Below are 22,099 nucleotides of genomic sequence, written 5' to 3' on the forward strand. Positions count from 1 at the left end.
GGTTGCCTTTAAGAGTCTTCTTTGTTGAGTTTTTATTAATTTATTATGTCTGGCTGTGAATTTTTAACCTAGTATATTTGAGAGATTTCCCCTCTACCAGAAAGAAATCTGTACTAATGCAAGGCATTGGTATAGATCCAAGGTCTGCAAATTATTATGGTCTGTGGTTGAGAGGAAAAACATACTCAAAGTACTTTTTGTATTGTCTCACTCAACAACAACAATCAACACAGAAAACTTCTGTGACCACCAAATATGTAGGCATCTCTTCGCACCAACAAGCAAGCAATCAGTCAACCCTGCAGCAGACACCAGTTGGGTATCCTCCAATTCAGTTTTGACAGTAGCTGGAGATAGCTTCAGACCCTAGGTCTAGAGGGCTCAGTTCCACAAGACCATCTTCCCCACTCTCCTTCAGATACCAGTTGCAAGTCTGGGCCTCCAGCACTTTTGACCGACTAGCTATGAATTGAGTTATGAGCCAGGAACTGTGGATGAAAACTTGTGTGTGTGTGTCTGTGTATGTATGTGTCACAGTATTCTAGCCTGCCACTGCTGTGGCTCTCAGGCTGCCTTCTAATTTTGTAAATAAAGTGTTATTACAATCTGTCCACACTCATTTATTTACATACTGTCTGACTGCTTTTGTACCACACGGGCAGAGTTGAGTATTTGGGAGAACTACATGTGAAGCCTAAAATACTGACCATCTGACTCTTTTCAAAAGAAACTGGCTGATCTCTGGTATAGATTTTTCCTTCATTAAAATTTCCTACATGATTTTTCAAACTTTTTCCATGTAGGTTTAAAAGTCTTTTTATAGATATCTTCTATATAAAATTCTAAGAGGCCAATATGTACAGGAAATTTTTTCCCCATTTAAAAAACCAAAACTAACTCTTTAGCCAATTTTTCTTGAAAACATAACAAACATTAGCTAAGCACAGCTTATCTTTCTTTAAGAAATGTATTTTCAGACATTTAAAATTCATAGGGTAAAAAAATTTCTGTTAAATAACTGGTTGATGCCAAATTAAATTTAATTTCTTTTTAAAGATTAGGCTTGATATATTTAGTTTAAATATAGGCTGTAAGTTGAGTTTAATTAATGTTATTTGCAACATTATTTATTGACATGAGAGGAATGTCAAATTTATTGACATGAGAGGAAGCAATAGGAATAAAAGTATAACAATGTTATGTGACGCTGAAAAGATATTTTCTTACTGAGTAACACAATCAGGCTCCAATATGGATCTCTTGGTTTCTTGATCTCTTTTATTTGGACCTTTATGTGCTTAAAATGGTTATTCTTATAACTGAAAAGAAGCGTTGAAATTTACCTCTCATTGTGAAACTTTTGCTTGTTTTTTGTTGTATAAATACTCAATTTTGGATCAGATTTAAGCACATATGGATTTCATTTTTAACTGAAATTAAAGAATCTGTTCTTCATCTTATTGACTGTTTAGTAAGAAAAGACTTGTTCAACATGTAAGAAGGTAAAAAATTCTACAAAACATTCTTTGTTCATTGCTGGAAGCTTTTCCTATGCAGAAATCTAGGACTTCTCTGGGGCAAATCATTAAATCTCATCTTGAGCATACTAAGCTCTTTCTTGCAAGATAAAGTTCTCAGGCTGAATAAAAGTTTCAGAGAAAAGTGTCAGTAGTGGCTTGAATAATCCTCCCTCCAAACTCATGCCCACATAGAACCTTGGAGTGTGACTTTATTTGGAAATAGGGTCTTTATGGATATATTTGGTCATTAAATATGAAATGTCCAGTTTTGAATCAAAAGTGTATCTCAAACAAAAAGCAGTGCTATTAATCACAGTGTGTAGCTAAACTGTAGACACAGTTTTACCACCTTAACAGTAGCTTTTTTATGTCAGTAGTGAAGAAGCCTGAAGAGCGCGAGTGGTAAGGATATCGCAGAATGCATTTTCCACACCTTGTTCAGAATTGAACAGTTTTCCCTGCCAGGTCCAATGCCTGGAAGAAGTAGTAGTCAGTTGTTGCAAGGTCTGGTTCATAGGGTGGATGACAGAGAGTTTCCAAGTCCACTCTCTGTAGTTTGACCAGTGTTGCTTTTTGTGACTTGTGTTCTTGCCAGAGGATTGGCCTGTCTCTATTGACCAATCTTGGCTGCTTAACTGCAAGCATCCTCTCATTTCATCCAATTGGTTACAGTAGACATCCTCTGTAATGGATTGAGCGGGTTTCGTGAAGCTATAGTGGGTAATACCAGCACTGCGTCACCAAACAGACACCATTAACTTTTTTTGATGAACATTTGGTTTTGGACTGTGTTTTGGCACTTCATCTTTATCCTACCATTGTGCTGAATGCTTGTGATTGTCAAAAAGAATCTGTTTTCATCACATGCAATAATAATACGGTGTAGAAATGATTCACGTTTGTGTCATGACAGCAAAGAAAGGTGAGCTTCGAGACAGTTTCTCTTCTGATGCTGGTTTATTTCATGTGGAACCCATCTATCCAGCTTCTTTACCTTGTCAGTTTGTTTCAAATGGTCCAATATTGTTGGAAAAGTAACGTCAAACCTTGCTGCTAATTCACATGTAGGTTGAGATGGATTCTCTTCCACTATAGCTTTTTCAACCCATTATTATCCATCTTGGTCTCAGGTTGCTCACATGGCTCATTTTCAAGCTTAAAATCACCAGGATGGAACTTCTGAAACAATTGATGTACTGTATGTTCATTAGCCACATCCATCCCAAACACTTCGTTGATATTTCAAGCTGTCTGCACAGCATTGGTTGATTCCATGATGGAATTCATATTTGAAAATAACATGAATTTTTGACTTATCCATGGTTTCATAAAAATTGCTCTGAAAAAAAAATTGAAAGATAATCACAAACATAATCACAAACCAGACCTTGTGTTTTAAAGACTGAGGATGTTCTTTCACAAGACAAATAAAACAAGAAGTGTCAAAGTGAGATGTGAGAGATATCAACTGTCAAACTTAGTACTTAAGAAAATTGGACATTTCATACATGATAACCTAATAATTAGTTAAGTTGAGGGCATAAGAGCCTTTGAAGGAGCATGACTGACATCAGCCTACTCTCACTTCCCTGCCCTGAGCAGTATAGCACTCTGTTTAAGAATGGTCTTTTCTAATTCATTCGAGAAACTGAGAATGAACTCAGCTGAATGAACATAGTCCTGTTGCATGCTGTCATGTAGGCCTGAAAGAGGTCTAAAGAAATTCCCACCAAGACTGTTTGGTCACTGTCTATTATTTTGAGTGCTAGTAGTGCATAGTGCAAGAAGTTACAAAGAAAATTGTTGACTTTTTTTGGTCCTGTTCTCTTGAGGAATTTCTAGTGACGACATAATGGAATCTTAGTGTTGTGTAGAAACCCATTCTTACATTTACACCTATCTGGGAAAGTTTTAACCAAATTGTGAGTTTTATAGTTTGTTTTTTTTTTGTTGTTGTTGTTAACCAGAACATGTGGATATAGTTTGTTTCTTATCTCTAAAATAATGTAGGATTTGTAGTTTTAAAAAATGTATGGTTATAAATTATAGTTGAAAAATTTAGAGTTAAAATTTATAGTTGAAGAAAAAAAATATTTCCAAGGATTCCAAAAGAAAAGAAAAAAAAATTATAGTTGGAAGTTTAAAGCTATCTTTACAATTTTTGTAGTGCGGTACTGTATAAATGTCGTAAGCTTACATTGTCTGTTTACCAGATGAATCATCTGTCTGAAATGGCAGAAAACTGCAGGTGGGGGCCTCAGTCTATGGTACATATCAAGCAATTCAGCCTTCTCTTATGTCGTGACTTTGCTTCTTGGGAGCACTTTCAGTATCACTAGGGGCACTTTGTATGGGTCCCATAGTGTTATTCAAGGTTTAGGATACTGCACCAAACATACTAAATACACGAGAGCCGTGAAAGCTCTCTTTGTACTGCAATTTTCAGTTTATTGAAGAGATGAACAGTCCAGGTGGAGATGATTAGCATCGCATGGTGTTTTAAGCAGATACTTGCAACTGAAGTACCAATGAAGTTACAGTAGTACAGTAAGTTGTAAATTTATGCAGCTATAGTTTAATATTGCATCTGTACATCTGTTTACATTTCTCTTGACTGAATGGCGCCATGTATGGTTTATAAGTGTGTTGTATAAGTTTTGATAAATTTTAACTTGTCATAATAGATTTGTTTATATTTTATGGTAGAAAATGATGAAATGGACTGTTATCTACATATGTATTTGTGACATACCTTTTTCTTATTTATCTATCTATCTATCTATCTATCTATCTGTTTATATTTCTGGGCCATGTGTCTTGTCTGCAAGTGTTTTCAAATTGTATAAAATCTCCAAAAATTTTTCCAATATATTTATTGAAAAAAAGTTCATGTATGAGTGGACCCATGCAGTTCAAACCTTTGTTGTTCAAGGATCAGCTCTATATTTTTTCCTATATATACATACCCATGAATTTATAAATTAGGCACAATAAGAGATTAACAACAATATCTATTAATAAAATAGAACAATATGATAATGCATTATAATAAAAGTTATGTAAACATGGTCTTTCTTTCTCAAAATATCTTACCATACTTACCTATTTTTGGACCTTGATTGAAAATATCTTATTGTATTATACTTGCCTATCTTTGGACCTTGATTAACTGTGGGTAACTGAAACTGCTGAAAGTGAAACTGCAGATAAGGGGAAGCTACTGTTCTAGTAACTATCCTTCCTGACTTTATGCTTACTGAATTTTGCAAAACAATGACATATTTTAATTTCATTTTTAAAAGTTTTGTTCCACCATTTTTTTTTTTTTTTTTTAAAGAGTCAGGTCTCACTCTGTAGCGCAGGCTGGAGTGCACTAATAGGATCATAGCTCACTGTAACCCCAAACTCCTGGACCTAGGCAATCATCTTGCCTCAGCCTTCTGAGTTAGTGAGGACTACACATGTGTGCCATCATGCCTGGCTAATTTATTTTTTATTTTAGGGGCTTTTACTGTGTTGCCCAGGCAGATCTTGAACTCCTGGCCTCTGGCCATCCTCCTGCCTTGGCCTTCCAAAGCTCTGGGATTACAGGCATGAGCCACTGTACCTGGCCAGATACTCTCTTTTATAACAGTAATTCAGTTGTCAAAAATTTTTTTTGAGACAGTCTCACTGTGTTGCCCGGGCTAGAGTGCCATGGCGTCAGCCTAGCTCACAGCAACCTCAAACTCCTGGGCTTAAGCAATCCACTACAGGCATGTGCCACCATGCCCAGCTAATTTTTTCTATATCTTTTTAGTTGTCAAGCTAATTTCTTTCTATTTTTAGGAGAGATGGGGTCTTGCCCTTGCTCAGGCTGTTTTCGAACTCCTGACCTTGAGCGATCCTCCTGCCTTGGCCTTCCAGAGTGCCAGGATTACAGGCGTGAGCTACTGCTCCCGTCCCAGTTGTCAAATTTTGATAATTTTGCATTGATACTTTAATCTCTAGTATATATTCCAATTTAATCAGTTGTCCTAATAATGTTCTTTAGAACAATTTTTTTCAGTCCAGGATTATATATTGTGTTGAGTTGCCATGTAAACATTTATTTTTTTTTATTTTTTTATTTTTTTGAGACAGAGTCTCGCTTTGTTGACCAGGCTAGAGTGAGTGCCGTGGCGTCAGCCTAGCTCACAGCAACCTCAAACTCCTGGGCTCGAGTGATCCTTCTGCCTCAGCCTCCCGAGTAGCTGGGACTACAGGCATGCGCCACCATGCCCGGCTAATTTTTTTATATATATATCAGTTGGCCAATTAATTTCTTTCTATTTATAGTAGAGACGGGGTCTCGCTCTTGCTCAGGCTGGTTTTGAACTCCTGATAAACATTTATTTTTAATGGACTATTGGTCTTAAAATCTTACGTGTTGAATTTTTGTTCTTTTAACAGCTAAACCAGGTGGGCAGGTGAAATGTCAGTATATTTCTGCTGTGGATAAAGTTATATTTGTGGATGATTATGCAGTAGGATGCAGGAAAGACCTTAATGGAATCTTGTTGTTAGACACTGCTCTGCAAACTCCAGTTTCAAAGCAGGATGATATGGTTCAGCTTGAATTACCTGTTACAGAGGTAAGTTGAAATAAGTATCAATGTGGTCTTCTACTTAATGTAATCTCAAATGTTTAGATGTTAAATGAAATTAAGCTTTCAGTATATTATATATATACCCCTATAAAAAAAAGAATTAACTTAATAATCACAACTTTGTTTAAATGTCTTTCCTCTGCATAGTAAGTTGGTTCTTGTTGAAGTGGTATTTTAGGTGTGAATTGTGCATCAGCACAGATTGAACAGCTGTAACATAGACCCTGAAATACAATGGCTTAAACAAGATAAGTTCTTTCCAGTAACAGTCCAGGGCTAAGTATAGGACCAGCATTGCTAACCTCAACACTTACGTTAGCTTGTGAGCTTTCTCATTTGCAGGGAAAGGGAGGGCAAAAGGCCCGGGAGCACACTGCCATCTCTCTTCCTTCCTTTCCTTCTCCTATCTCTCTTTCTCTTTCTCCCTGTCATTTGTTCTTGTTCTTTTCCTGTCTTTCACACACTCTCCCATATGCCCTTTTGTATTCACCTCATTGGACTGAATTTAGTCACTTGGCTACACCAAGCTGTGAGGCAGACTGGGAAGGAGGTGTCTTTTTTTAATATTAAAAAACAAGGGAGAGGCCGGGCGTGGTGACTCACGCCTGTAATCCTAGCATTCTGGGAGGCTGAGGCAGGAGGAGCTCAAGACCAGCCTGAGCAAGAGCGAGACCCTGTCTCTACTAAAAATAGAAATTAATTGACCAACTAAAAATACATAGAAAAAATTATCTGGGCATGGTGGCAAATGCCTGTAGTCCCAGCTACTCGGGAGGCTGAGGCAGAAGGATTGCTTGAGCCCAGGAGTTTGAGGTTGCTGTGAACCAGGCTGATGCCACAGCACTCTAGCCAGGGCAACAAACCAAGACTCTGTCTCAAAAGGAAAAATACATACTAGTAAACAACCAGTAATTTTTTTTTTTTTTTTTTTGAGACAGAGTCTCGCTTTGTTGCCCAGGCTAGAGTGAGTGCCATGGCGTCATCCTAGCTCATAGCAACCTCAAACTCCTGGGCTCAAGCAATCCTGCTGCCTCAGCCTCCCGAGTATCTGGGACTACAGGCATGCGCCATCATGCCCGGCTAATTTTTTCTATATATATATTAGTTGGCCAATTAATTTCTTTCTATTTATAGTAGAGACGGGGTCTCACTCTTGCTCAGGGTGGTTTTGAACTCCTGACCTTGAGCAATCCGCCCGCCTCGGCCTCCCAGAGTGCTAGGATTACAGGCATGAGCCACCGTGCCCGGCCTACAACCAGTAATTTTTGCTATGTATCATGTCTCTCAATCCCAGTTTTAAATTTTAGCTATATGTATTTTTCTGTAGTATTAAATTTTCATTAAATCTAGCCCAACTTAAAATACTTTTTGTGTGGGTTAATGTTCATGTCATGTAATTTTAAAGTATATTTTTCAACGTTGTTGGATTTTGAATCATCTTAAATAGATTATAAACAATTATAATGCTGTTTTCCCTAATAAAGTAAGATATTATTTTTTTCTTCTACACTAAGTTGTTAATTATTGTTTTGCATTTGGCGGATTGATTTTTTTTTTTTTTTTTTTTACCAAAAAGCCACTGAAGTCTATTTTTTTTTTTTTTTTTTTTAAAGACAGAATCTTGCTCTGTTACTCAGGCTGGAGTGCAGTGACGCGATCATAATTCAACGTAACTTTGAACTCCTGGGCTTAAGTGATCTTCCTGCCTCAGCTTCCCGAGTAGCTGGGACTATAGGTGCACACCACCATGCCCAACTAATTTTTCTGTTTTTAGTAGAGACTGGGTCTGGCTCTTGCTCAGGCTGGTCTCGAACTCCTGAGCCCAAGCGATCCTCCTGCCTAGGCCTCCCAGTGCTAGGATTACAGGCATGAGCCACTGTGCCTGGCCCCCATTTTTCTATCTTGATTTGGTTTATAATAACTACTGTGTCTTGAAACTTTAGTATGTAGCACCACACTGAATACATTGCTTTATTTCATTTAATTTTATAGCAGCCCTTAAATCATTATTTTATTAATTAGGTTTGTTAAAAAAACTAAAAGTAGATAAGGTTAGTATAATACCTGTGTCATAATCATTGCATATAAAATATCTGAATGAGGATCTCAATTTTTTGGTGTGTGTATGTTTAATTTTCTGTGATCATCTTTTTTATTTAGGCACAGCAACTCTTATCAGCATGTTTAGAAAAGGTAGATATTTCTAGTATGGAGGGTTACGATTTGTTCATCACACAGCTCAAAGATGGTTTAAAAAATACATCTCACGAGACTGCCGCAAACCACAAAGTTGCTAAGGTAAGAAGTTAAAAATTACCTTGTTTGGGGTTATAACAGAATGAACACCTTTGTCCTTTTGCTTTTCCCTCTCTTTCCCCTGGAAATGTTCTAATTCTAGATTTTTCTCTCTTCTGAAAAACAAAATGTGCTTGTAAGTCATTTCAAAGTTGAAACTTTTATTGAAGTTTAAATTCAGTTTGTGGGAACTGTTTTGCTTATTGTGTTTCTAAGGCGTCTGTGTGAATCTTTCTTAGTGCCTGATGGCCCTATATCGGTCTTGAGGCTGATGAAAGAGGCTTCCTTGTTAGGTTATAAGCTTGGATTAGAATAGAATATGGAAATGGGACCATTATGTGCTTTCTTTGAAATTACTTTTTGGCATGACTGGGATGTCTCTTTCATGCTTTGAATGAAAACTTTTTATGTATTTCATTAATTCTGTATTTTTCTTTTAAGACCTTTTCTACATTATAAATGTAATACATATAAAACTTCTATGCTGAAGGATATAAAGAAAAGATAAAAGCCATTTTCCTAAAAGTAACTTGTGCATTTATGCAGATCATTTTTCTTAAACACAGTTGTAATTATACTAAAATATTGTGATAGACCTTGCTTTTTTTCACTTAAGAATTTATCTTGGTTATCTGTTTATACCAATCCTCCAATCATTTGTGTTCTTCTTTTTATTTACATTGAATTTTATTTTGTAGATTTACCATGATTTTATTAGTTCTTACTCTATTGATGGGACATTTTAGGAAAACAGAAACCATATTATGAATTTCAATAGGAAGAATTTATTTTAAGAAGTTAATTTAATCAGGAGTTTGAGAACTGAGTAAATTAAAAGGAAACACTGAGGTAACACAGAATGGTGACTACAGGAAGCAGCTCTCACCTAAGTCTAGAGGAACGAAAAGAAGAGGATTATTGGAACCTAGATGCTTAGAGAATAGACCCCATGGATCTGGGACTCAGACTTTTGATGAGGAACTGCTGCCCTACTGGTACTTTAGGAGCTTGGAGAAGGGCCTTGTGGAATTCGGACTCAGGTCTCTGAAAAGGGATGCTACTTGGCTGCTCTTAACTCTGAGGAAGTGCCATGAAACTGGATCTGGGAAGGCTAAAAAATCCAAAACAGAATACTGAATACTGGAAGTGTCAGTTGCTGCCACCACGTTCTTTGCTGAAACAATGCTGACAGCAGTGGAGCAATAGAAAGGAACAAATCTTTGTCCCCTTAGCATGCTTTGCGTTTTCCCTTCTGTGCTCCTGTTGGCAGAACCTAATAACCAGGAAACTGGTTGACAAAGAGGAAATAGAGTTTGCAAGTCCCAACCCCAACATGGCACAGCAGAGAATTAAAGGATAGGTTTGGAACTGAGAGACAATAATTTAGTAACTGGCACACTCTACTCCTTTGGCTGCTCAACATCTCCATACACCTTTTCTGCATATATGTATTTGTATTTGAACTTTCATGTAACAGAAACATTATACTTAATAAGAAGAAGCATCGCTCCTTTTTACAAATGAAGGTGTTTCTTTCTCTTTCTCCAGAAAAGGGAGACACAAAGTTTAAACAGATTTTTTTAAATCTATCTAGGTGGATACTCCTAAAATTTAGTCATAGTCCCACTGTTTGGTTAACAGAACTGTGCTACTTAAAGACTACATTAACAACAATCAGAAATTCTTACATAAAATAATGTCTGTATGACTATCTATCTGTATGTCTATGTCCATCTAAATCTACATCTGTCCATCTGTCTACCTGTCTATCGTTTATGCAATAAAAAGTGAAGAAAATATGCATAGCTACTGAATTCCTCAATTCTATGTGGTCAAGAGGATATATTTGATATTTATAACATCTTTTTTCTACTACCCATTGCATATTCCTTTTGTCCTCAGCCAGTACCACAGTTGGTCAGGATTCTTTACATGGTGGAGTGACCCAAGACTTCATTTTTGAAGTACCTGAATCCTCAGTGGTACTATGTTTTTAAAGTTGTTGTATTAATAATTGTCCATTCATTTTTACTATTGGATATGGAATTACTAAGAGGCACCCTATAGAAATCTCTTGGATTCTACAAAAGCTTTCCTTGCCCCTATAATTTAGCATTAATCCAGTTTGTCAGTTTTAATCAGACCAACCAGTAGAATAACCTGCTTTTTGCCTGTTTATTCAGTGGTAAGAGGAGCCCAGAATTGCTAGGTAGTAGTCTTAACACCCATTTCAATGGAAGCATTTTTGTACTTCTGCTGGAACATTCTTCCCTTGGGAAGTAAGACCTATAGAACTTAAAGCTTTAAAAACCCATTCATAGGGCCGGGCGCAGTGGCTCACGCCTGTAATCCTAGCATTCTGGGGGGCCGAGGCGGGCGGATTGCTCGAGGTCAGGAGTTCGAAACCAGCCTGAGCAAGAGGGAGACCCCGTCTCTACTATAAATAGAAAGAAATTAATTGGCCAACTAATATATATATATATAAAATTAGCCGGGCATGGTGACACATGCCTGTAGTCCCAGCTACTTGGGAGGCTGAGGCAGGAGGATCGCTTGAGCCCAGGAGTTTGAGGTTGCTGTGAGCTAGGCTGATGCCACGGCACTCACTCTAGCCTGCGCAACAAGCGAGACTCTGTCTCAAAAAAAAAAACAACAAAAAAAAACCTATTCATAGATTTTTTTTTTTTAAGTATAATAGTGACCTTGCTGGGAGAAACTTTAATATGCATTTTTTGTTGATCAAAAGCATAAACTTTATTCTGTAAGGTATAATTCTAACCTTTCAGAGTGTCTCTCCCAATTAGTATTGAAACTGAGTCTTTAGTAGGCCTTTGAACTCATGTCAGGTTGGCTCCCTCTAGATGATATACACTAACACCAGTGAAATTCATGGGCAAGAGCTCATTGCCACATCCTATTTTGCTTTGAATGCTTTCCTTGCTCAGAAGCAGAGTTGTCTAGAATACCATGATGGTGCATAAGACATTTTGTTAGTCCACAAGCAGTGATATAATATTACGGCAGAAGCCGTGTGGGCAGAACCGGTAAATGCATACCCGGAAAACATATCTGTTATAGTGAAGACAAATTGCTGTCCAGTCCAGGATTGAAGGAATTGATATGATCAATCTGCCATTAGATAGCTGGCTTATTCTCCTGGGAAATGGTGTCATATTGATGGCCCACTTTTGGTAACTGCTATTGGTGTATTAGCCAGTCAGCAATAACTGTAACTTGGTTAGTCTGGGTGAGGGGAAGTTTGTGTTGTTGGACCTATGTGTAGCCTCTCTCTCTTTTGCCATGGCATTTTGCATACAGGTCCATTGAGCAAGCACTAGAGTGGCTATGGAGAGAAGCTGACTGACATATATACAATGTTTATAATTTATCCGTTTCCTCTGGAATGGAGGCCTTTTGGTGACAGTTCATGTATTTGACAAATATTTTTATACACTATTTATTTTGAGAGATCTGTCCATAGACCTTACCCTTGACCTTGTTAACAGCATTCCAATTCTGATTTTTCCAAATGCCTGACCATCCAGCAAATAAATTAGAACTGTCCATTTATCAGTGAGGACCTTTATTTCTGGTTAACTCGGAATCCAGACAAAAAGAATAGTCAAATACACTGATTAAAGTTCTGCCTACTGAGAAGATTTTCCTTCACCACTGTACTTCTGATTGGGCCTGTAATTCTGTAGCCATCCACTTTGAAATAGTACCAGCATATCATGCAGAACCATCTGTAAATCGGGGCCAAGGGTATTTTTCCCTCAGATTATCTTATTATAAGGAATTTCCTATGAAACTTTTCATAAGGAATGAGGAGGAGGTATTAAAATGGGAGTGGGTATTATATAGGTCTGAGCCACTTGCTTATTCAACTTGTACCTTTCGGAGTGTCTTAAGACTGATCCCTATAAAACGTTTGATGAAGGATACTTGTTGCTTGTGCTCAATATTATGGTTTGGTTTAACACCTACTTTGTGATGGATGGCTTTGATTATATAGACATTAGTTTCGTGGATAGGTATTAATCTCTTATCTGGGATCAGTAAGAAGCCAGGAGCTGTTTTTCAAAAGAACAGTTATTTCCATGAAAGGGCTTTGCTCCAGGACCCTAGCATTCTGCTATGTGATTGTTTTAATTCAGGTTGCTACAGGCTTTTACAGCATTATTATTTGCCATGGGTACTTACAGCGTCAGTGTTGTTGAATGTGCTCTTAAGGTAAAAGTGGCAGAGCATCTTTCAGTACAGTCTGGACCTGTTGCACAGTTTCTTCTTGTTCTATACCTTATAATTGGCAGCCTTATGGATTTCTTGATAATTGGGTTAGAGCAGCATGTTGAAATATGCTCAATATTGGCTCCAAAAATGCAAATAGGCCTATCAAGCATTGTATTTTTTTTCAATGCTTGATGTTACAAGTTGTAGCAACTTGTTCACCTTGGAGGTACCTGACATGACCAGATCACTGGACCTCCAGAAACTTCACTGAGGTTGTAGGATCTTGAGTGTTTCTGGAACTATTCATTTTCTCTGGCTTGCGTCTTATTAAGGCATTTAAGTTCCTTGCTACTTCCTCCTCATGTGGACTAATCAGCATAATATTATTGATGTAGTGGACCAATGTGGTGAAATGTACAGTGTTAGGATGATCAGGATTTCTGCATACTAGGTTATGGTAAAGAATGTGAGATACAGTTCTAGGATAAGATTGTTACGATTTATTGTTCCTGCCAGGTGAAAGTGGACTTTTTGGATAGTCCTTAAGAATTAGTATAGAAAAAGACTTGACAGAACTATAACTGTCTACCATATAACAGGGGCTTTGTTGATTTGCTTTAATAAACATATTTTATCTGGAACAGCAATTGAAGTCACCACCTGATAGTTTACTATCCACAGTCATTCGTCAAGGTCTCTTTACATTCTGTGTAGATGATACAGGCCAGTTAAATGGGGATGAGACCATTTGTTTACTTCTGTATTCTTTCATTTTTCTTATAGTGGCATTAATTTTAGAAATTTGCTCAGGAATGTGGTATTGCTTTAGTTTAATATCTTTGTAGAGAAGGAAAGTTCGGGGGCGGGGCTTCTATTTGGTCTTTCCTACCTTAGTGGTCCTTAGAGAGGAAGAGAGATAACATGGGGATTTTTCCAGTTGCCTATTTTAGATCTCTTTCAATTATGCATTTAGGAACTAGGGAAATAACTACATTTTGGGTTTGTGGACACACACAGCTCGCTGAGACAACTTTTGTGCCCAAACTCCATTGATTACTTGACCACCTAAGGCCCCACTTTGGTGGACCACAGTGGTATTTTAAGTCAGTTCGATGCCACTTTTGGAAATGTCTGAAGGATTTTCTTCTGTGCACAGTCACTATAATGAATGCTCACAGGTCTCTTTGGGAAAACGTTTTTAGCATGGTGTATAGTACTGTACATAATCAGTGTATTATTGTGGATCACTTCTCAAGGGAAGTCAGCATCCCTTTCAGTGAAAACGTTCTGCATCCATGAACAGATTAGGTGAGAAGTTTTCTTTCTCTCTTTTTTTTTTAGCAATTTAATTTCTGTTTTTGGCCATGAGTTTTTCAGGTTATATAGATATATAATAATTTACGAGGCTGCCTAGAATGTACTAGACAGACTGGAAGCCATTCATAGGTGAAACTGGGGACAGGATATAAAGATGAAATTATTCTATAGACTTATTTCTGTGGGAGAATAATTCTTAGCATTTTTACAGTATAACTTCTTAATTTTAAATAAGTGTGATTAACATTTATTGAATACTGTTGATCCTGAAACTGGTTTCAGAATCCGGGTCTGTGTGACTACAAGGCAGGCCTGTGTTTTTAGTTACCATTGTTGGATTATGGTGACAACAGCAATAAAAATATATACATTTGCTAAACTTAAGTAAATCCTCATATACCCAGTAATGATAATTGTCCAAATATGTTCTTACTGATGGAGATATTTGAGCCTTACTTTGTGCTTAACATTGTGTATGCTGGGTGATTATGAACAATGACATGATTTGTACTTAATTTGTGGTTAGCTATGTAAGAAGATGTGTTACCATCTGGTTCTAAACTGTCTTTTTCAGGGTAGTTGAGGTTTCATTTTAAAAAATTAAAAAATTTAAATTGACGATTATATATTTATGGGGTACGGTGTGGTGTTGTGAGATTTGTATATACATTGTGGCAAGGTTAAATCAAGCTAATTAACATACCTGTCACATCACCTTATCATTTCTTCGTGGTGAGAATGTTTACAATCTACTTTTGTAGCAGTTTTGAAATATATATTACAGTGGTCAGAGTGCTGTGCAATAGATCACTGAAACTAAAATAGATAAATACACCTGTTTCTCTCGTCTCACTTTGCAAATGACAGAATTTCCCTTTTTAAGGCTGTATAGTATTCCATTGTGTATATATGCCACATTTTCTTTATCCATTCATCCATTGATGGATACTTAGGTTGTTTCTGTATCTGGGCTTCTGTGAAATAAGAGGTTTCATTTTTTATATAACTGTAAGTTCCTGCTTTATTTTTTTTTCCCTTGTCTTAGAGTCCACAGGCAGCAACTTCCTGCTTTAAATGATAATTCAATGGAATAAACCGACTGAGACTGATAAATTGTTCTTCATTTGATAATGGTTAAGTTGTGATTTTTGGTTAAGTCTTGGAGTATGTTTTCCTTTGTTTATACTTCTATTTTCTTTCAGTGGGCCACAGTTACATTTCATCTTCCTCATCATGTGTTGAAGTCCATTGCCAGTGCCATTGTAAATGAACTCAAGAAAATAAATCAAAATGTTGCTGCCTTACCTGTGGCGTCCTCAGTGATGGACAGATTGTCTTACCTCTTACCTAGTGCACGTCCAGAACTTGGAGTGGGGCCAGGCCGGTCTGTAGACAGGTATGAACCTTGCTTATAAAGAGAGGTGGCAGTGAGATTGAACTGATTAGTTTTTGGATTAACCAAGAATAACTATAAAATCTGATTATGATTAAAAAATTTCAAAATATTTTGAAGACCAAATTCCAATTTCTATCAAAATACTGAATTGGGCCGGGCGCGGTGGCTCACGCCTGTAATCCTAGCACTCTGGGAGGCTGAGGCGGGCAGATTGCTCGAGGTTGGGAGTTCGAAACCATCCTGAGCAAGACCCCGTCTCTACTAAAAATAGAAAGAAATTAATTGACCAACTAAAAATATATATACAAAAAAAATTAGCTGGACATGGTGGTGCATGCCTGTAGTCCCAGCTACTTGGGAGGCTGAGGCAGGAGGATCGCTTGAGCCCAGGAGTTTGAGGTTGCTGTGAGCTAGGCTGATGCCACGGCACTCACTCTAGCCAGGGCAACAAAAGTGAGACTCTGTCTCAAAAAAAAAAAAAAAAAATACTGAATTGAAGTAAACTACTACTTGAATTGCTATTATTAAACAATATCTTTTAGTACTCGATGGATATTTGAAGTGATTATAAAACCATATTTAAAAAATTTCAGTTTAGTATTTGCCTAGTAAATATTTGAGCCAACTGAAATTATTAGAATTAATCAATATAAAAGAATTATTTTGTGACCTTTGATATAAATTTTGACAAACTTAAAAACCATGCTTGGCTGGGTGCAGGGGCTCATGCCGGTAATCCTAGCACTCTGGGAGGCCAAGGCAGGAAGATCACTTGAGTTCCAGGAGTTCAAGACCAGCCTGAGCAAGAGTGGGACCCATCTTTACAAAAAAATAGAAAGTAGTCCCAGCTACTCGGGAGGCTGAGGCAGGAGGATTGCTTGAGCCTAAGAGTTTGATTTTACAGTGACCTATGATGACGCCACTGTACTCTAGCCTGGGTGACAGAATGAGACCCTTTCTCAAAAAAAGGAAAACAAACAAAAAAAACCTTGCCTAAATGTGAGTGTAAGGAAAGAGCCATCTATTGTTTTATAATAAAAAAACGAAAAGTTAAAAATTAATTGGACAGTTTTGGATTACGATTTTTATGCTGCGTGCCCCGGATTTAAACAGTGTTACAAAAATCATACAACCATCATTTTCTTCAGTAGAGATTTTTCGACTGCCTGTTTTTTTTTTTTTTTTTTTTTTGAGACAGAGTCTCGCTTTGTTGCCCAGGCTAGAGTGAGTGCCGTGGCGTCAGCCTAGCTCACAGCAACCTCAAACTCCTGGCTCAAGCAATCCTGCTGCCTCAGCCTCCCAAGTAGCTGGGACTACAGGCATTCGCCACCATGCCCGGCTAATTTTTTGTATATATATTAGTTGGCCAATTAATTTCTTTCTATTTATAGTAGAGACGGGGTCTCACTCTTGCTCAGGCTGGTTTCGAACTCCTGACCTTGAGCAATTCGACTGCCTGTTTTGTGTAAAACTAGTTAAAAAGCCAGTTAATGCATTCATTTAAAAATGTAAATGGTTGCTGTTTGAAATGAGGTTAATCAGATTCTTATTAAAAGTACTAAAGTTTAGAAATTGTATATTGAAATACAAAACCTAGCAGTTTTGATTAGATATTTACATTTGCCTTCTCATGTAATATTTTATATTTTCATATTTTCATTGGATGTGAATTGTAACTTCCTAAGTATCTTTCTGAAATGCATTTATAAATAGTATATGCCGATGTTAGCCAAAGCACTACTAAATGAATTCAGTTTCTAAATCTGTTATTTTAAGCATGGTTGTTTTATTCAGTTGCAATATTTATTAATTTATCTTTTTGTAAACTGTGACTTTGCTTAATCAGTTACCCTATTTTTCTAAGTTAAGTGATTTTCTTATAATACCAGTAACTTACTAGTTGTTTTAACAATTGTAAGATTTTTATTTTCTGTAGTAATATTGCTATCTCATTTGGAAAATGCAGAGACTGTCATTTTTAATCACTATCAGGTGATTGTGCTATGGCTATCATTAAAATATTCTTTGGAATATAATATGTCTAATGAGGGGAAATAAAAAATATGTAATAAAAACAAATGCTTCTTGTTTTTTTTTTTTTGTTTTTTTTTTTGAGACAGAGTCTCGCTTTGTTGTCCAGGCTAGAGTGAGTGCCGTGGCGTCAGCCTAGCTCACAGCAACCTCAAACTCCTGGGCTCGAGCGATCCTTCTGTCTCAGCCTCCCGAGTAGCTGGGACTACAGGCATGCGCCACCATGCCCGGCTAATTTTTGTATATATATATATATCAGTTGGCCAATTAATTTCTTTCTATTTATAGTAGAGACGGGGTCTCGCTCTTGCTCAGGCTGGTTTTGAACTCCTGACCTTGAGCAATCCGCCCGCCTCGGCCTCCCAAGAGCTAGGATTACAGGCGTGAGCCACCGCGCCCGGCCAACAAATGCTTCTTGTGTGAGAGCTATGCCTATCTTGAGATTATAAAATAGCCATGCAGAGCTATTTTCTTTGCAAACATTTGAGTGTTTTCTAAGGAAATCAGTATAGCTGTGATAAATCTTATATTTTAGAAAATGCATTCATCTAGGATATTTAATATTTCTGGAAGTGTTCAAATGTCTCCAAATATTAATTTTGATGTAGTTTGTGGTGTTTGTTTTATTAAAAATGAATCTAGAGGTCTTATGAGGTCTTTGATGAACTTAGGTCTGTTGAAGGTTTGAGTTAGGGTCTTTTGTATCCTACTGCTATTTGTATGGATAATATAACTAAATGGGATAGATTTCTTACTCTAAATACATACCTAACTTATAAACGAGAATGCTTTCCTAACTCAACAGCTTTGTTTTTTTAAAAACTGGAATACAACTATGAGTAAACTTAAGCTTACTAGCAGTGTTATAGGAATCATGTACTAATTTAAGAAAAACATTTTTTTGTTTGTGATGACCCTTACTGCTTTCTCTTTTTTTCCCCCTTCCTATTATCAGTTGCAGTTTTGTGTTAGGAAAAGTAAGGTGTGCTTATCAGTCCTTTCTTACTTGGAATCTTTGGGACTTTTCCTAAGTTTGCTATGGTCCTTTAAAAAATTCCTTTTGTATTTTCTGTTATGGTTTGATTTTCAGTGAGCTGATATATTTTAATATGAAAATGTATGTGAAGATTTCAATTTTTGATAAATCCCTGGAGAGTATAGCTTTCTTGGAAAAGGATTTCTCTGGAGGAAGAACAGAAAACTACTTTCTATTTAATAAAAAAAAAGTGAAACTTGAAAATACTTTCTTAACAGATAAAACCACTGTTACTTTGGTTGTAGTTTTATCTAATTATGCAAAACTTGGCATGTGATGAAAGCATAGAACTCTTAGTCTCTGCATTTCCAGATTTTCTGTTTTATGCTTGGCATAACTATATAATATTGGTTAATTTAATCAACCCCTGGATTTGTTTATCAGCTGTAGCCACCAATCAGGTTTTCTTTTTCCTTACTCTGTTTAAGGGAAATTTCTAAAAATTATCATTTTTAGATTTTATTTTAGTTTAAAATAAAAATTGAAAACTGACCATGAGACCATTCCCAGTTTTTGTTGATAACCCTGTAAAATTGTTTTTTGCAGTGTTAAGTAGGAGTTTCAACTGTAATTTGATGCCTAACTTCAATTTGATGTTTACTTTTAGATCATTGATGTATAGTGAAGCTAACAGACGGGAGACATTTACCTCATGGCCTCATGTAGGCTATCGGTGGGCACAACCAGATCCCATGGCTCAAGCTGGATTTTATCATCAGGTAAAATTGGCTATCAAAAATATATACATTTTTAGTATGCTTTCATGAAATCATCAGTAAAATCATCAGCATTTTAGTACTTTTTCTAAAACTTACTTTATGCAACTTGTTTGTGTGCTTGTGTGTGTGCATTCATGTGAGTTTTGTTATTGTTTTTTTTAAAGATACGGGATCTTGTTATGTTGCCCAGGCTGGACTCGAACTCCTGTCCTCAAGCAATCCTCAGCCTTCCAAATAGCTGGGAGTATAGGTGTATAAGTTCATGCCACTATACCTTTGATTATGATACTGAGTGGCTATTTCCTGTGTTGTGTAGTGTATAAGAAAAAGAAAAAATTGTTAAAAGCAACTATAATAATAACTGAGTTACCTAATACTTAATAACAAAGTATTTTCTTTCAGATGATTAGATACGGTTGTTTTTTTTTAAATCCGCAAATAGGCAGTGTTATCCAGATTTGGTTTTTGAAAAGTGTTCTCTTTGAGTGTGTGTTTGTTTTGTTTTTAGCATCTGCATTTGTAACACAGTAGTAGATGCTTAGGGTAATGCAATAAAAGCAGTTTATAGTTGTTCCTGAGATTCTAATTTTAGTTGGGAGACAAATTGTCCTTAAAGTAGATAACTATAGAAGCAGCATTACAGGAAGTGCAGTGCAACCCTAATACATATGTACTGAAGAACTGATTAAGAAGATGTGTTACACAAAGAAATGATAAATGCCTGAGGTGATGGATAGGCCACTTATCCTGATGTGATTAATTTACATTATATCCCTGTATCAAAATATCACATACACTCTGTCAATATATACAACTATTATGTACCCATAATTAAAAATTATAAAAAAGAAGTTCTGTATTGAGAGAAAGAATTAGTTAACAAAAATAGTCATAGTTATATGTAGGAAAAGAAGAGGGCATACAGTGTGAGGATTCGCATGATAAAAAGGCATCTATGGGGCATTATAGAAAGCTTTACTGAAGTAAAGTATAAGGAAGTTAAGAAAAATGATTTGAGATAGGTGTAATATATTATTTAATAGTAAACTTTAACTGAGTAGTATAGACTAGCTTACCACTGTTTTACCACTACTAAATAATCTAAGAAATTGAATACTTACCTGTCAGTTTACGTAAAGCATGATTAACTTTAGAATTCAAGTGAACTTTGAAGTACATTACAGTTACTGTCATTAAGAATCTGAAGAATGATTATTCTTTAGTTATCTTGAAGTATTCTGAATATCTTAACTAAAGTCAAACCAGAAAACCATGGATATTTGAAGATTTTATTAAAAGTTTGTCAAATTTTCAGTTAAAGATAGATAAATTTGCAGAGTGGCTACTGTTAGAATCATAGAAATTATTTCCCTAGATTTAGAATTGAATGTGGACTGTTCTTCCTAGCAATTTATCTTTTTCCTTTTAATTTGGTGTCATTTTCTAGAAGAGTCTGTTAAGTGATGCCTTGACATTTTTTTCTGTTTAGTTATTATTCATTATATTCTGTCTTTGTAAGAGATTAAATCATGGATTTCCTGCCTATGTTAGGGGCTGATTATTTTTAATCTTCTAAAATGTCTAATAAATTTGCATCTATAGAATAGATGTATTTATAAATATTAATATTCATTTTCAGGTATGTATCAGTTTAGACTTTGATACATATATTCAAAACCTGAACTGAAATATATGTTTTATATATAATACTTTAAAAACTATATTAAAATATATAAATTATAACATTGATTTATTTTTTATAATTGTATAAAATATTTAAAATGATAAATATTATAAAATATGTAATATTGGTATGTATGAGTAATTTGTGTATTGAAACTTGAACTGAAATATATATACCATTTAGTTGAAGAATATTACAGAAGTTTGAGTGGATGTGGTGGTTCATACCTGTAATTCCAGCACTTTGGAAGGCTGAAGCAGGAGGATTGCTTGAGCCCAGGAGTTGAGACTACCTTGGGTAACATAGTGAGACCAGTTTTTTATTTCTACAAACAATTAAAAAATGAGCTAGGATGTGGTGGTGTGGCTAGTGTTGGTGGTAGTCCTAGCTATGTGAGAGGATCACTTGAGTGCAGGAGTTTGAAGTTGTAGGGAGCTAGATTGGGCTACTGCATGCCAGCCTGGGTGACAGGATCACCCTGTCTCTTAAAAAAAAAAAAAAAAAAAATTACATGAATTAGATTGACGAGTTTACTTTTCTTTGTTACTTGCCTTGTATGGTTGTATGGGATTCAATATTTAATAATAAACCTGTTATGAGTCTTTCGGTTTGAGTATATGTGTGCCTATGTGTTTGATTTAGTAGTGGTTTTCTGATGAAACACTATTTTTAAAGTAACATAGCTAATTCGTAAACATTTGAAAGTTTCCTTGTATTGTTGGGACCTAACAACAACAGATCCCAAGGCTAATTTTCTTCAGTATATGATTTTACTTAAAATTATGAACTTTTTAAAAGAGTTTTTTATAAAGCTATTTTCATAATGATTTGCCATTTTTTTTTTAAAATAATTTTGCAGCCTGCCTCATCTGGAGATGATAGAGCCATGTGTTTTACTTGTAGTGTATGTCTCGTATGTTGGGAACCTACTGATGAACCTTGGTGAGTCTTGATAATTTTGGGCATAATAGGCTAAGTTCTATAAACGTGTTTGCAAATTTTGCTTTTCTGATCTTGATGTAATTGCTTGCCTTTTTGCCGTCTATATTTTTGCTGTTGTCCTAAGAGAACGAGGTAGCCCTGTGTCCGTTACACCACGTGGCATCCAGTGTCTCTAAGGTAATGACTTTCTAAAATTTGTACATAGGAGAAAGAATACACCCAGGCTCTGACCAAAACCCGGAGGCTGTGATAAAATGAACTCTAGCATGAGCTTCAGCAGTGTAATCTTGGTCTGTTG

The 22,099-nt window shown here is 36.2% G+C and overlaps 1 protein-coding gene across 11 annotated transcripts in view; it reads left to right on the forward strand.

Annotated features, from left to right (window-relative positions):
- Positions 1-22,099, forward strand: part of BIRC6 (baculoviral IAP repeat containing 6) — a 237,240-nt gene that overhangs the window by 20,697 nt on the left and 194,444 nt on the right. For all 11 annotated transcript variants that reach the window (XR_001160238.3, XM_012788389.3, XM_012788384.3 and 8 more), the window contains exons 2-6: positions 5,952-6,133; positions 8,309-8,446; positions 15,196-15,389; positions 19,064-19,175; positions 21,719-21,801. Coding sequence is in view for 10 of the 11 variants with exons in the window: in XM_012788389.3 (XP_012643843.1) it covers positions 5,952-6,133; positions 8,309-8,446; positions 15,196-15,389; positions 19,064-19,175; positions 21,719-21,801 (709 nt within the window). In the remaining variant the exon portion in view is untranslated. The remainder of the gene's footprint in view (positions 1-5,951; positions 6,134-8,308; positions 8,447-15,195; positions 15,390-19,063; positions 19,176-21,718; positions 21,802-22,099) is intronic.

This window comes from Microcebus murinus, chromosome 3 (assembly GCF_040939455.1).
Source record: "Microcebus murinus isolate Inina chromosome 3, M.murinus_Inina_mat1.0, whole genome shotgun sequence".
Classification (NCBI taxonomy): Eukaryota; Metazoa; Chordata; class Mammalia; order Primates; family Cheirogaleidae; genus Microcebus; species Microcebus murinus.